This window comes from Saimiri boliviensis, chromosome 6, assembly GCF_048565385.1.
Source record: "Saimiri boliviensis isolate mSaiBol1 chromosome 6, mSaiBol1.pri, whole genome shotgun sequence".
In the NCBI taxonomy this organism is placed as follows: domain Eukaryota; kingdom Metazoa; phylum Chordata; class Mammalia; order Primates; family Cebidae; genus Saimiri; species Saimiri boliviensis.
In genome coordinates, this window is record NC_133454.1 from 93,880,031 (window position 1) to 93,893,507 (window position 13,477).

General features: G+C 36.0%; 1 protein-coding gene across 3 annotated transcripts in view; it reads left to right on the forward strand.

Moving 5' to 3' along the window:
* LUZP2 (leucine zipper protein 2) overlaps nt 1–13,477 on the forward strand; it is a 584,575-nt gene that overhangs the window by 476,996 nt on the left and 94,102 nt on the right. For all 3 annotated transcript variants that reach the window (XM_074401251.1, XM_010330380.3, XM_074401250.1), the window contains one exon: nt 13,177–13,344. In XM_074401251.1, coding sequence (XP_074257352.1) covers nt 13,177–13,344 — 168 coding nt within the window. The remainder of the gene's footprint in view (nt 1–13,176; nt 13,345–13,477) is intronic.

Here is a 13,477-nt window from a genome sequence, read left to right on the forward strand (position 1 = left end):
TACATATGTATACAAACATTATATATGTGACAAATATAAATATGTTGCACATATGCTCATATGTGTATATATATATATATTTGTTATAACATAGAAAATGATATATGTAACAATTATTCGTATATTTTTATTATCAAAATTTTGCCTTTAACATTTAATTCAGATAGATATTTACTTGATATTTGTTATGTTGCTGTCTGCTTCTATTTTTTTAACATAATTTTTTTAATTAAATAAGATATTCTGTCTGATGTCAAGGGTTTTTTTTTATTTTTGTGGTCACAGCTTAGTAACCATTTAATTGAGGAAATTAAGCAAGTAAGATGATTGTTGTTATAGACTTAATTTGCAATAATACTTTTATTTTGCAATAGTACACTGTATTATTACATTTGGCAATTTTGAAGGAAAGGGGGTTACCTTCTAACCATCAGTTTGTACCACAGTTGTTTTAGTAAAAAATAGAGGGGAGCTTGCTCCCTATTTTGTGTTAAGTCAAGTATAATTTATTTTATTAAGAGCTCAGCATCGTAAGATTTTTTTTTAATTTGTATAAAACAAATTTATACCAATTTAAGCTAATCTCCGACCATATCCAACTTATACTATATATTACTTTTTTTTTTTTTTTTTTTTTTTTGAGATGGAGTTTCGCTCTTGTTACCCAGGCTGGAGTGCAATGGCGCGATCTCGGCTCACCGCAACCGCCGCCTCCTGGGTTCAGGCAATTCTCCTGCCTCGGCCTCCTGAGTAGCTGGGATTACAGGCACGTGCAACCATGCCCAGCTAATTTTTTGTATCTTTAGTAGAGACGGGGTTTCACCATGTTGACCAGGATGGTCTCGATCTCTTGACCTCGTGATCCACCCGCCTCAGCCTCCCAAAGTGCTGGGATTACAGGCTTGAGCTACCGCGCCCGGCTACTTTTTAAAAATGTATATGACTCATTGTAACATTGGTGGAATCAGAGAATCAGAGGCATTTATAATCTTAAAGCTCAGGTAGATCACCTTCGTTTTAGTCCTTTTTCTGATATTCTTGCATAATTGTAACATTGGTGGAATCAGAAAATCAGAGGCATTTATAATCTTAAAGCTCAAGTAGATCACCTTCATTTTAGTCCTTTTTCTGCTATTCCTGCATAATCACTGGAATACAATCTAAGTCCTAGAAAATCACTGGATTCCCATGATTCTGAAGCAGCCTGTTCTTCTCTGAGTTTTTACCCTCTCTGACTCTTGGAATATTATTCCTTATATTAAATGTCCTCCCAATTTGACTTCATATAATCTTTTTAGTCAGTCAATGACTAAAGAGCTTTGATATGCCTTTTTTGTGTGTGTGGCCATCCTATTCTAGGTACAATGGGAAATAGAAAATATATGAGACAAGGTCTTGGTTCCCATGTCTCTCACAATTATGTTTAGCACTAACAATTAGGAAATAATTGCATGCTGAGACATGAGGCAACAGAAGCGCAGAGAATAAATATATATTTTGTAAGTACCTGTGGGTCATAGGGCATGGTATAGTCACAAAACACTTTATTTTTCAACTGAAATTTGGCCTGAGTCAAAGAGTTAGTGTAGAGTTGTTCGTCTATCTTTAGTTATGTTAGAAACAGATCAGATGCTTGGTGCTGCCAAGAAAAATCAGCACGGAGACAAAGGATCTTTCAGCAAAGCAGTTTTTACTTCCTAGACTGCAGGAAAAGTACACTTGCTAGCCATCTGGCCACGAGAGTACAACGAACAAAGGAAAAGCAGACATATTTATCCCTTATGAATTTGGGGTCATCCTTACTGCTGTGTCTCATCCTTGTTGGCTAGAGTCAGACCTCACTATCTAAACTAAAACCCGATTGGCTCATGATTTAATACTTTTTTAAACAGGTAAGGGGCATAGGCTGTAAGCTGGGATACACTGGTGAGCACGTCCAGCACAGATATTTTGGTTAAAGTACAAGGACATAGAATGAACTATGTGCCTGTAAGCATGGTATGTTTAACAACTACATAGGATAGGGCTTAACAGATATTTATCAGCATACTTATGATTTATTCTTTAACAAGTAAAGGAAGCTTTGAAGAGAAACTTTTACTTCCCACAAGTTATACGTATTCTTACCCATTCTATGCTCTTCTAACCAGTTCTACCACCCAACCTCTGTCATTATGTCCCTAAATTTCAGGATGAGAGGCTGTATGTTCCAGTGGTTAAATAATGGCCTCCAGAGATAGTCTACTTGTCTTCAAATCATTACTCTTTGACTGAATGACTGTGTTTAAATTTCTCAAAATCTTTTTGTCTCATATGGAATAAAAATAAAATTTATTTATAAGGGTGATGGGAAAATTACACACAGCCAAAAATTTCAGTACTAGGTACAATGCCTGGAAAACATTCAGTAAGCTTAGTAGTTATTATGATTGTTAGTGAATAAGATCACGGACTGCATATCTGTGTTAACAATTCCCTCTTTAACCTTCAGATCTTGTCACTCCTTTTGGTAACTACAAATGCCTTTCATATTACTGGAGGCTGATTTTAACAAATCTTATGTAAGATACATATGAGGCTCATAAACTGTAGCAATAAAGTCAGATAGGAATGCTAGCTGACTTCAAAAGAGATAAGACTACAGCTTAATGAAATGGACTTTCACCTCTCTCCGTCATTTTTATATGAGGCTTTTAAAATACTCTTCAGGCATCTAGTTCCCAAAAACATAATATCTGGAATTCAAATAACCCTAAGTACCTTATACATATGAAAACATCTTAACACTTCAACTTGATTCTTATGACATATTTAATGAGAGAAGTCTCAGTTTAGCATCCCAGTATAAACAATAATAATACCAACAGCTAAGAATCAACCTTGAGTTTCTAAAAAAATCAATTATTTATTTGGCAGTATCTTATGAATTATATATAGTTGGCCTCAGCTACTGGAATATAAAATAAGCTTTTTGCTATGAAAAATCTCTCCAACTTTTACACCAAAAATATTTGTAAAGTGTATGTCCCTCATAAAATTTCACCTGGGAAAGTATACATTATTACATCCATATTACAGATGATATAGCTGCTAGGGTAGGTGACCTACACAGACGCCAATGACTGAGTAATAACAGAATGAGAAATCTTTTTGCCACCACACAGTGTCTGGCACATAGCAGGAAAATAATAAATAGTTCTTAATTAAAAATAAAGACCTGACTTAAATGAATAAACATTCTAGTCATCCTCCATACAAGGGACCTGGATATCACTGGAGCAGAGTGATATCCAAAAATATTGAATGCCTTTCCCGAACTCTCTAAGGTGATTTTTTGGCAGAAATAAAGTTAGGGAGAAAGCGTTTGGCCTCATAGCCTCTCATGATCTTTCCAAAGTCCACAGTTGAGGATGTAGTGTCTTCATGTTAAAGAATTAAGGTAACATGAAAAATATCTTGTAATGTTTCATTTGTGTAGAGATTAGATATTAGGGGCATAGTTGTCTTTGCAAGGTATGTCTTGTTGTCTCTATAAAAAATGCATTTTTCTGAGAAAAGTACTAACGTACACCAAAAAAAATCTATCTTCTAAATCTTCCACCATCTTAAGATCACATATAAGAAAAAATTCCTTATAAACTTTTAATATTATATAGTTTAAGTGGTAGTATTTTTAATAAATGAAATAAATGTCTTATCTAATATACAAGATAAAATAAGAAATATTTCATTATTTTCTTGTTTAACAGAGTACTAACCTATATTCTCTGGAGGATTTGCTTAACTTTTTATATAACGAGCCTGTGTTGTATTAGAAACTGATGATGCCACAGAAAAGATATCAGCCTTCAAAAAATTTTGTTAAAAGTAAACATCAAACATATAAACAACAAGATAATTTGAAATGATGGTTAGGACTAAATAAGATATAAAAGTAGGAAATAAAATAACAATTTTATCAAAGAAGCATTCCTAGAAAGAGTGTTAGGGGACTGTTGCCATGAAAATAGTATGTGAGCTAAGGCATACATTTTATAAGTGGCAGTTTCTATACGGGTATTTGGAAGAAGGGTTCTGCAGGCAGAGGAAGCAGCAGTTGTAAAGGTTATAATATGGAAATGAGTTTGGGATGCTTGAGGATATTGCGATAAAGAGGGCATTTTAGTTAAGGAACTTGCATTTTACTATCACATTTTAAAACAAGTGAGAAAAGTGGTGTCCTGCAGGGACCAGAAAGACAAAGCAAAAACAAAACTGGCTGTACATCGTTTACATCATATTTCATTAGGTGACAGCTTGTTTTAGCAAACTTCAAAGCAAAGAGTAGCCTGCAGTTTAAAATGGATGATACCTAACAGTATAAATAAAAATGTAATGGCAACATGATGTAAAATCATCCTCTGGGTTTTCCTCATGGACCTGAGTCAAACCTGAGTAGCATGAGTAATAGGTTCTATTAAGTTAGAGGAAAGTAATGGACATAAGGAAGAAAGATGACCAAATTAAGGCAGGGTTCCTCATAGCAATCTGTGGTTGCTGGCAGGAAAATAAATCTACAGCACAATCAAGGAATGGAACCAGAATCTAAGATAAGAGGACATGTTGTAAACTTATGGTCAAAAAGAGAAATGAAGCCAGGAAGTAAGAGGTTAAGAATAGATTGAAACATAAGAGGAAAGATGGGGCACTACTATGGCAATGGGAGTAGATTTGGAGGTTACATTTTGTGATGTATATTGTGTTAATCTGGTGTGGTCCTGGAATCATCAGGAGGTCTCTGGAAGCAAATGATTGCACCAAACTTCAGATAATTAAAACTCTAACATATCGGACTCACAGCAGCTCTCTCAGCAGAAACCCTACAAGCCAGAAGAGAGTGGGGGCCAATATTCAACATCCTTAAAGAAAATAACTTTCAACCCAGAATTTCATATCCAGCCAAACTAAGCTTCATAAGTGAAGAAAAACTAAAATCCTTTGTGAACAAGCAAGTACTCAGAGATTTCATCACCACCAGGCTTCCTTTACAAGAGCTCCTGAAAAAGGCACTAAACATAGAAAGGAACAACCAGTACCAGCCACTCCAAAAACATACCAAATCATAAAGAGCATCAACACAATGAAGAAATTGTGTCAACTAATGGGCAAAACAGCCAGCTAGTATCAAAATGACAGGATCCAATTCACACTTAACAATATTAACCCTAAATGCAAATAGACCAAATGCCCCAATCAAAAGACACAGACTGGCAAATTGGATAAAAAGCCAAAACCCATCGGTTTGCTGTATCTGGGAGACGCATCTCACATGCAAGAATACACAAAGGCTCAAAATAAAGGGATGGAAGAAGATTTACTAAGCAAATGGAGAGCGAAAAAAAGCAGAAGTTGCAATTCTTGTCTCTGATAAAATAGACTTTAAACCAACAAAGATCAAAAGAGGCAAAGAAGGACATTACATAATGGTAAAAAGATCAATGCAACGATAAGAGCTAATGATCCTAAATATATATGCACCCAATACAGGAGCACCCAGATACATAAGGCAAGTTCTTAACGGCTTACAAAGAGACTAGACTACCACACAATAATAGTGGGAGACTTTAACACCCCATTGTCAATATTAGACAGATCAACGAAACAGAACATTAACAAGGATACCCAGGACTTGAACTCAGACCTGGATCAAACAAACCTAATAGATATGTATAGAACTCTCCACCCCAAATCCACAGAATATACATTCTTCTCAGCACCACATCGCACCTACTCCAAAACTGACTATATAATTGGAAGTAAATCAATCCTCAGCCAATGCAAAAGAATGGAAATCATAATGAACAGTCTCTCAGACCACAGTGCAATCAAGTTAGAACTCAGAATTCAGAAACTAACTCAGAACTGCACAGCTTTATGGAAACTGACCAACTGTCTCTTGAATGTTGACTGGGTAAACAATGAAATGAAGACAGAAATAAAGGTGTTCTTTGAAAACAACAAGAACAAAGACACAACATACCAGAATCTCTGGGACACATTTAAAGCAACCTCTAGATGAAAATATATAGCAATAAATGCCCACAGGAGAAGCAAGGAGAGATCTAAAATTGAAACCCTATCATCAAAATTGAAAGAGCTGGAGGAGCAAGATAAAAAACTCAAAACCTAGCAGAAGACAAGAAATAACTAAGATCAGAGCAGAACTGAAGGAGATAGACACAAAAAACCTTTCAAAAAATCAATAAATCCAGGAGCTGGTTTTTTGAAAAGATCAACAAAATAGACCACTAGCCAGATTAATAAAAAAGAAAAGGGAGAATAATCAAATAGATGCAATAAAAAACAATAAAGGGGACATCACCACAGATCCCACAGAAATTCAAACCATCATCAGAGATTATTACAAACAACTCTATGCACATAAACTAGTAAACCTGGAAGAAATGGATAAATTCCTAGACACTTGCATCCTCCCAAGCCTGAACCAGGAAGAAGTCAAAACCCTGAATAGACCAATAAAAAGGTCTGAAGTTGAGGCAGCGATTAAGAGCCTACCACCCAAAAAAAGCCCGAATCAGATGGGTTCACAGCCAAATTCTACCAGACATACAAAGAGGAGCTGGTACCATCCCTTCTGAAACTATTCCAAATAATCCAAAAATAGGGAATCCTTCCCAAATCATTTTATGAGACCAACATCATCCTGATACCAAAACCTGGCAGAGACTCAGCAAGAAAAGAAAACTTCAGGCCAATATCCATGATGGACACAGATGCAAAAATCTTCAATAAAATACTGGCAAGCCAATTGCAATAGCACGTCATAAAGCTTATCCGCCATGATCAAGTAGGATTCATCCGAAGGATGCAAGGCTGGTTCAACATACACAAGACTATAAATGTAATTCACCACATAAACAGAACCAAAGACAAAAACCACATGATTATCTCAATTGATGCAGAGAAGGCCTTTGACAAAATTAAACAGCCCTTTATGCTAAACACCCTCAATAAACTAGGTATTGACAGAACGTATCTCAAAATAATAAAAGCTATTTATGACAAACCAACAGCCAATATCATACTGAATGGGCAAAAACCGGAAGCATTCCCTTTGAAATCTGGCATTAGACAAGGATGCCCTGTCTCACCACTCCTATTCAATATAGTACTGGAAGTTCTAGCCAGAGCAATCAGGCAAGAAAAAGAAATAAAGGGTATTCAAATAGGAAAGGAGGAAGTCAAATTGTCTCTATTTGCAGACAACATGATTGTGTATCTATAAGACTCCATCGTCTCAGCCCTAGATCTCCTAAAACTAATAAGCAACTTCAGTAGTCTCAGGATACAAAATCAATGTGCAAAAATCACAAGCATTCCTATACACCAATAACAGACTTAAAGAGAGCCAAATCAAGAATGAACTGCCATTCACAATTGCTACAAAGAGAATAAAATACCTAGGAATACAACTAACAAGGAACATAAAGGATCTCTTCAAGGAGAAATATAAGCCACTGCTCAATGAAATAATAGAGGACACAAACCAATGGAGAAACATTCCATGTTCGTGGTTAGGAAGAATCAATATGGTGAAAAAGGCTGTACTGCCCAAAGTAATTTACAGATTCAATGCTATCACCATCAGGCTACCAATGACTGTCTTCACAGAACTGGAAAACAACACCTTAAACTTCATATGGAACCAAAAGAGAGCTCACAAAGCCAAGTCAATTCTAAGCAAAAAGAACAAAGCGGGAGGCATCACACTACTGGACTTCAAACTATACTACAAGGCTACCATAATCAAAACAGCATGGTACTGGTACCAAAACAGAGATATAGACCAATGGAACAGAACAGAGGCCTTGGAGGCGACACAACATATCTACAACCATCTGATCTTTGACAAACCTGACAAAAACAAGCAATGGGGAAAGGATTCCCTGTTTAATAAATGGTGTTGGGAAAACTAGCTAGCCATGTGCAGAAAGCAGAAACTGGACCCCTTCCTGACACCTTACACTAAAATTAACTCCAGATGGATTAAAGACTTAAACATCAGACCTAACACCATAAAAACCCTAGAAGAAAATCTAGGCAAAACAATTCAAAACATAGGCATAGGCAAGGACTTCATGACCAAAACACCAAAAGCATTGGCAACATAAGCCAAAATAGACAAATGGGACCTAATCAAACTCCACAGCTTCTGCACAGCAAAATTAGTCATTAGAGTGAATCGGCAACCAAGAGAATGGGAAAAAAATTTTGCAGTCTACCCACATGACAAAGGGCTGATAACCAGAATTTACAAAGAACTAAAACAGATTTACAAGAAAAAAACAAGCCCATTCAAAAGTGGGTGAAGGATATGAACAGACACTTTACAAAAGAAGTCATACATGAGGCCAACAAATATACGAAAAAATGCTCATCACTGATCGTTAGAGAAATGCAAATCAAAACTACATTGAGATAACATGTCACACCAGTTCAAATGGTGATCATTAAAAAATCTGGAGACAACAGATGCTAGAGAGGATGTAGAGAAATAGGAACACTTTTACACTGTTGGTGGGAGTATAAATTAGTTCAACCATTTTGGAAGACAGTGTGGTGATTCCTCAAGGACCTAGAAAAAGAAATTCCATTTGACCCAGCAATCCCATTACTGGGTATATATCCAAAGGATTATAAATCGTTCTACTATAAGAACATATGCACACAAATGTTCACTGCAGCACTGTTTACAATAGCAAAGACCTGGAACCAACCCAAGTGTCCATCAATGATAGACCGGACAGGGAAAATGTGGCACATATACACCATGGAATATTATGCAGCCATCAAAAACGATGAGTTTGTGTCCTTTGTAGGGACATGGATGAACCTGGAAACCATTATTCTCAGCAAATCGACACAAGAACAGAAAATCAAACACCGCATGTTCTCACTCATAGGTGGATGTTGAACAATGAGAACACATGGACACAGGGAGGGGAGCATCACACACTGGGGTCTGTTGGGGGGAAATAGGGGAGGGACAGTGGGGATTGGGGAGCTGGGGAGAGATAGCATGGGGAGAAATACCAGATATAGGTGAAGGGGAGGAAGGCAGCAAATCATGCTGCCATGTGTGTACCTATGCAACAATCTTGCATGTTCTTCAAATGCTCCCCAAAACCTAAAATGCAATTAAAAAAATGAATAAAATTAAAATAAAAATAAAAGAAATATGTGCCTTGCCTAAATAATATTTATTAAAGTTTGATATTTGAAAGCATTATCTTAGGAAGGTGTTCATAATTTATTTTCAGCATCTGAGTTTAGTTAATATTCAATTTTAGGGATTTGTCTGTTAACATATACCTTCAGCATGTTATAAATCCAACTTTTAGATATGTACTGTGTTAAGTGGAGCTCAGATGTTAATACAGTGAGTACAATAACATCATTGCTCTCTGCATAATTGAAGCTTTGAATGTCCACATTTCAAAGCCACAATTTCTTTGGTTCTTGGCCATGACATGCCTGACTCTGTCACATGAACTATTTTCCATTGTCTCACTTTAATATGCAAAAAGTAAAACATTTAAATTGTCCAGTGGCATCTGGATTATTTCTCTCCTGACACAGCATTCAATGTTGTGACCTTCTGGTCTGTAGTGAGAAAGGAAGGATCAATGGAGATTGAAACAAAGAACCAACAGAAACAGAAATCTGAACTACTACTTCTTTGTTTGAATTAACTTATAAATTCCCATCACTATCATATAGAAATAATATATTCATTTAAGTTTTTTAAGTCTTTTATTCAAAAACCCTTTTGTTGAGTCTCACCTAATGTATCAAGAATTGTGCTAGGAGCTGGCAACTTTGTGTGTGTGTGTGTGTGTGTGTGTGTGTGTGTGTGTGTGTGTGTGTAAATGAAAAATAGTAATAATTTGAAAAAACAAGACAATAATTTTAAAAAATGTGGGAAGTAGGGGAGGGGGTCATAATCCAAGGACTAAAGCAAGGACATCAAACAGACCATTTTAATCAATTACCGAATGTCATCATTCATCAAAACCTCCTCCTGCCATCTTAACAATACTCCTCCACCCTGGACCATACGAGATTCTAATTTTGTCTTAAATTGACCACAAGATTAATAAGAAAATACATAACTGTCCTGTTAATAATATATTCCCACTTGAGTCTATTACTACTTTTTAAAAATATCTTGACACAGCCAAAAGAGAGAAAAAAATGAGAGATTCCTTGAACTGCTATTCTATCAGCAGATATTCTCATCTTAAAGATTAATGTTATTATATACCACATAAGAGTCAAAAGCACAATGGCAGGTTTTGGGAAAGAGCCAAGTCAACCCTCAGAAAGATGAACATGAGGGCTTTACAGTAAAGAAAAAGAGAAGAGTACAGGGTGCTGTATAAAAGGTGAGTGATAATATACAAAAATGCAGTAGTTTTGTTGGAAGCATGCTCTTTTTTGTTTTGTTTTTTTTTTTTTTTAGCATGGACAACAGGCTTTCATGCTTTGTTGATTCATGGGCACACTAAAAGTGTGAACTACATGTTTGTGCCAGCTCATCCATGGGTCTGGGCCCAGAATCTAATCTCTCTCTTCATCACTCAGGGCCCATGATACTATCTTATCAGTCCATGCCATACCCCAAATTACCCCTTAGCTGCCATAGAAATAGCCTGCAAGTTTTCCCAAAAAGTTTATATCTCTTTATTTTTGTAACTAGAGATCTCTCTTTCACTATATATGTATGTATATATGTATGTATATATATATTTCACTATATATAGTGTGTTCATGACATATAACTATGTATAATATGTATATTATTATATGTCATATATATGTCTTACCAATATTTAAAAATATTACTAGAAGTAAAAATTGGAGGTTAGATGGGAGTTGGTGGTGGTTGTCTACATTAGTCAGTTTGCCTTGTGGTTTATCTACCTGTGTGAAAATTTTAATATTCTTCATAGTAAAGTAGTAATAATAATGCCTGTTTCATATCAGATTAACTCCTATTGACACTGGAACAAGGTTGTGATCCAGAACCCAAGACTTGGACCTCACACAGGAAATAATGTCAAGGCAATTCATAGAGTAAAGTGAAAGCAAGTTTATTAAGAAAGTGAAGAAATATGGAAACTTCATATTTCTTCAAAAGGCAGAGCAGCCCCGAGGGCTGCTGATTGCCAATGTTTATAATAATGTCTTGATTATATGCTAAATAATGGTGAATTATTCATGAATTTTCTGGGAAAGGGGTGGGCAATTTGGACCTGAGAGTTCCTTCCATTTTTAGACATATAGGGTAACTTTGTGACTTTGTTATGGCATTTGTAAAATGTCATGGTACTGGTGGGAGTGCCTTTTAGTATGCTAATGCATTATGATTAGTATACAACGAGGAGTGAGGATGACTAGCAGTCGGTCACCCTCACTGCCATTTTGGTTTTGGGGTTTTGGTCAGTTTCTTGACTGTAACCTATTTTATCAGCAAGGTCTTTGTGACCTACATCGTGGGCTGACCTCCTATCTCACCCTGTGACTGTGAATGCCTAAACTGGGAATGTAGCTCAGTAGATCTAAGCCTTATTTTACCCAGCCCCTATTCAAGATGGAGTTGTTCTGGTTCAAATGCCCATGACACTATTACCTAACAAGCCTCAGGGGAAATGAGAGTTTTATCAGAGACAAATTTGTTTTTACCATTATGTGGGGAAATTAAATAGAGGTATAGGTAATTTGAGAAACACAAAAATCTACATTGCTATGGCAACAATTCTAAATACAGAAAGCTGGTGCAGAAAGAAAGATGGCAAGTTTTATCAACAGAGTGAACAGACAACCTATAGAATGAGAAAAAATATTTGCAAATTATGCATCTGACAAAGGGCTAATATCCAGCATATCTAAGGAACTTGAATTTATAAGAGAAAAACAACCTAATTAAAAAGTAGGCAAATGACATGAACAGACATTTTTCAAAAGAAGACATACATTGCAGCCAACGAGCATAAGAAAAAAGCTCAATATCACTAATTATTAGAGAAATGCAAATCAAAACTGCAATGAGATACCATCTCACACCAGTCAGAATGCTATTATTAAATAATTTAAAAATAACAGATGGTGGTGAGATTGTAGAGAAAAGGGAAGACTTATGTAGTTAGTGAGAGTGTAAATTAGTTCAACCATTGTAGAAAGCAGTATGATGATTCCTCAAAGAGCTAAAGGCAGAACTACCATTTGAACCAGTCATCCCATTACTGGGTACATACCAAGAGGAATATACATTTTTCTTCCATAAAGACGCAAACATGTGAATGTTTATTGTAGCACTATTCACAATAGTAAAGACATAGAATCAACCTAAATGCCCTTCAATGACAGATTAGAAAAAGAAAATGTGATACATATGCACCATGGAATACTATGCAGTCATAAAAAAGAATGAGATCATGTCTTCTGTAGGAACACGGATGGAGTTGGAGGCTATTATCCTTAGCAAGCTAATGCAGGTACAGAAAACCAAATAGCCACTACTCCCACATGGGAGCTAAATAATGAGAACTTAGGAACACAAAGAAGGAAAGGACAGACACTGGGGTCTACTTAAGGGTGGAGGGTGGGAGGATGTGAGGACGGAGAGGAGTAGAAAGGATAACTGTTGGGTACTGGACTTAATACCTAGGAGATGAAATAATCTGTATTAAAAAAATCCTCATGACACAAATTTACCTATTTAACAAACCTTCATATGTGCCTCCAAACTAAAAGTTAGAAAAAGATGGTAAGTTTCAAAAAAGGATATTTTCTACACCAGAGTAACCTAGAGTATATTTCCTTTCCTGAAAACTGTCATGATAGACATCATGTCAGTTCAAAAGAAACTAGTCAGACATATCTTTGTATTGTAGTGTTCAAAATATATCATGAAACACATTAGCTCCTAGAAACAGATTGAGTGTAGACAAAAAAGTATATCACAATGAAATTTATAAATTAGGCAATTACATTTGAAAACCGATATGTATTTTTTTGTTGGGAGTGAGTGTAGTCTAGGAGGAAAGGGAGAATGCAAACAGATAATTGATGACCATCGTTAAATGTAAACATATTAATGCCTCTCTTTTGTAGGAGTCACAGATGAAAGCAATGAAAGAGACTGTGCAACTCTGCTTGACATCCGTTTTCCGTGATCAGCCTCCTCCTCCTTTGAGTTTAATCACGTCAAATCCAACTCAAATGTTACTCCCACCCGGGAATATTGCCTCTAAACTTCCAAATGCCAGGACCAAAAGCAAGGTACCTACCTTTTATTTGTGTTTTGTAAATTAACAGGAAGTAATGTGTTGTCTTTAAAGCCCTATGTATATAATCACCAGAGTGGATCCAAGTATGATAACAAATTCATTGAAAGATTAGAAGGAAAATGGAA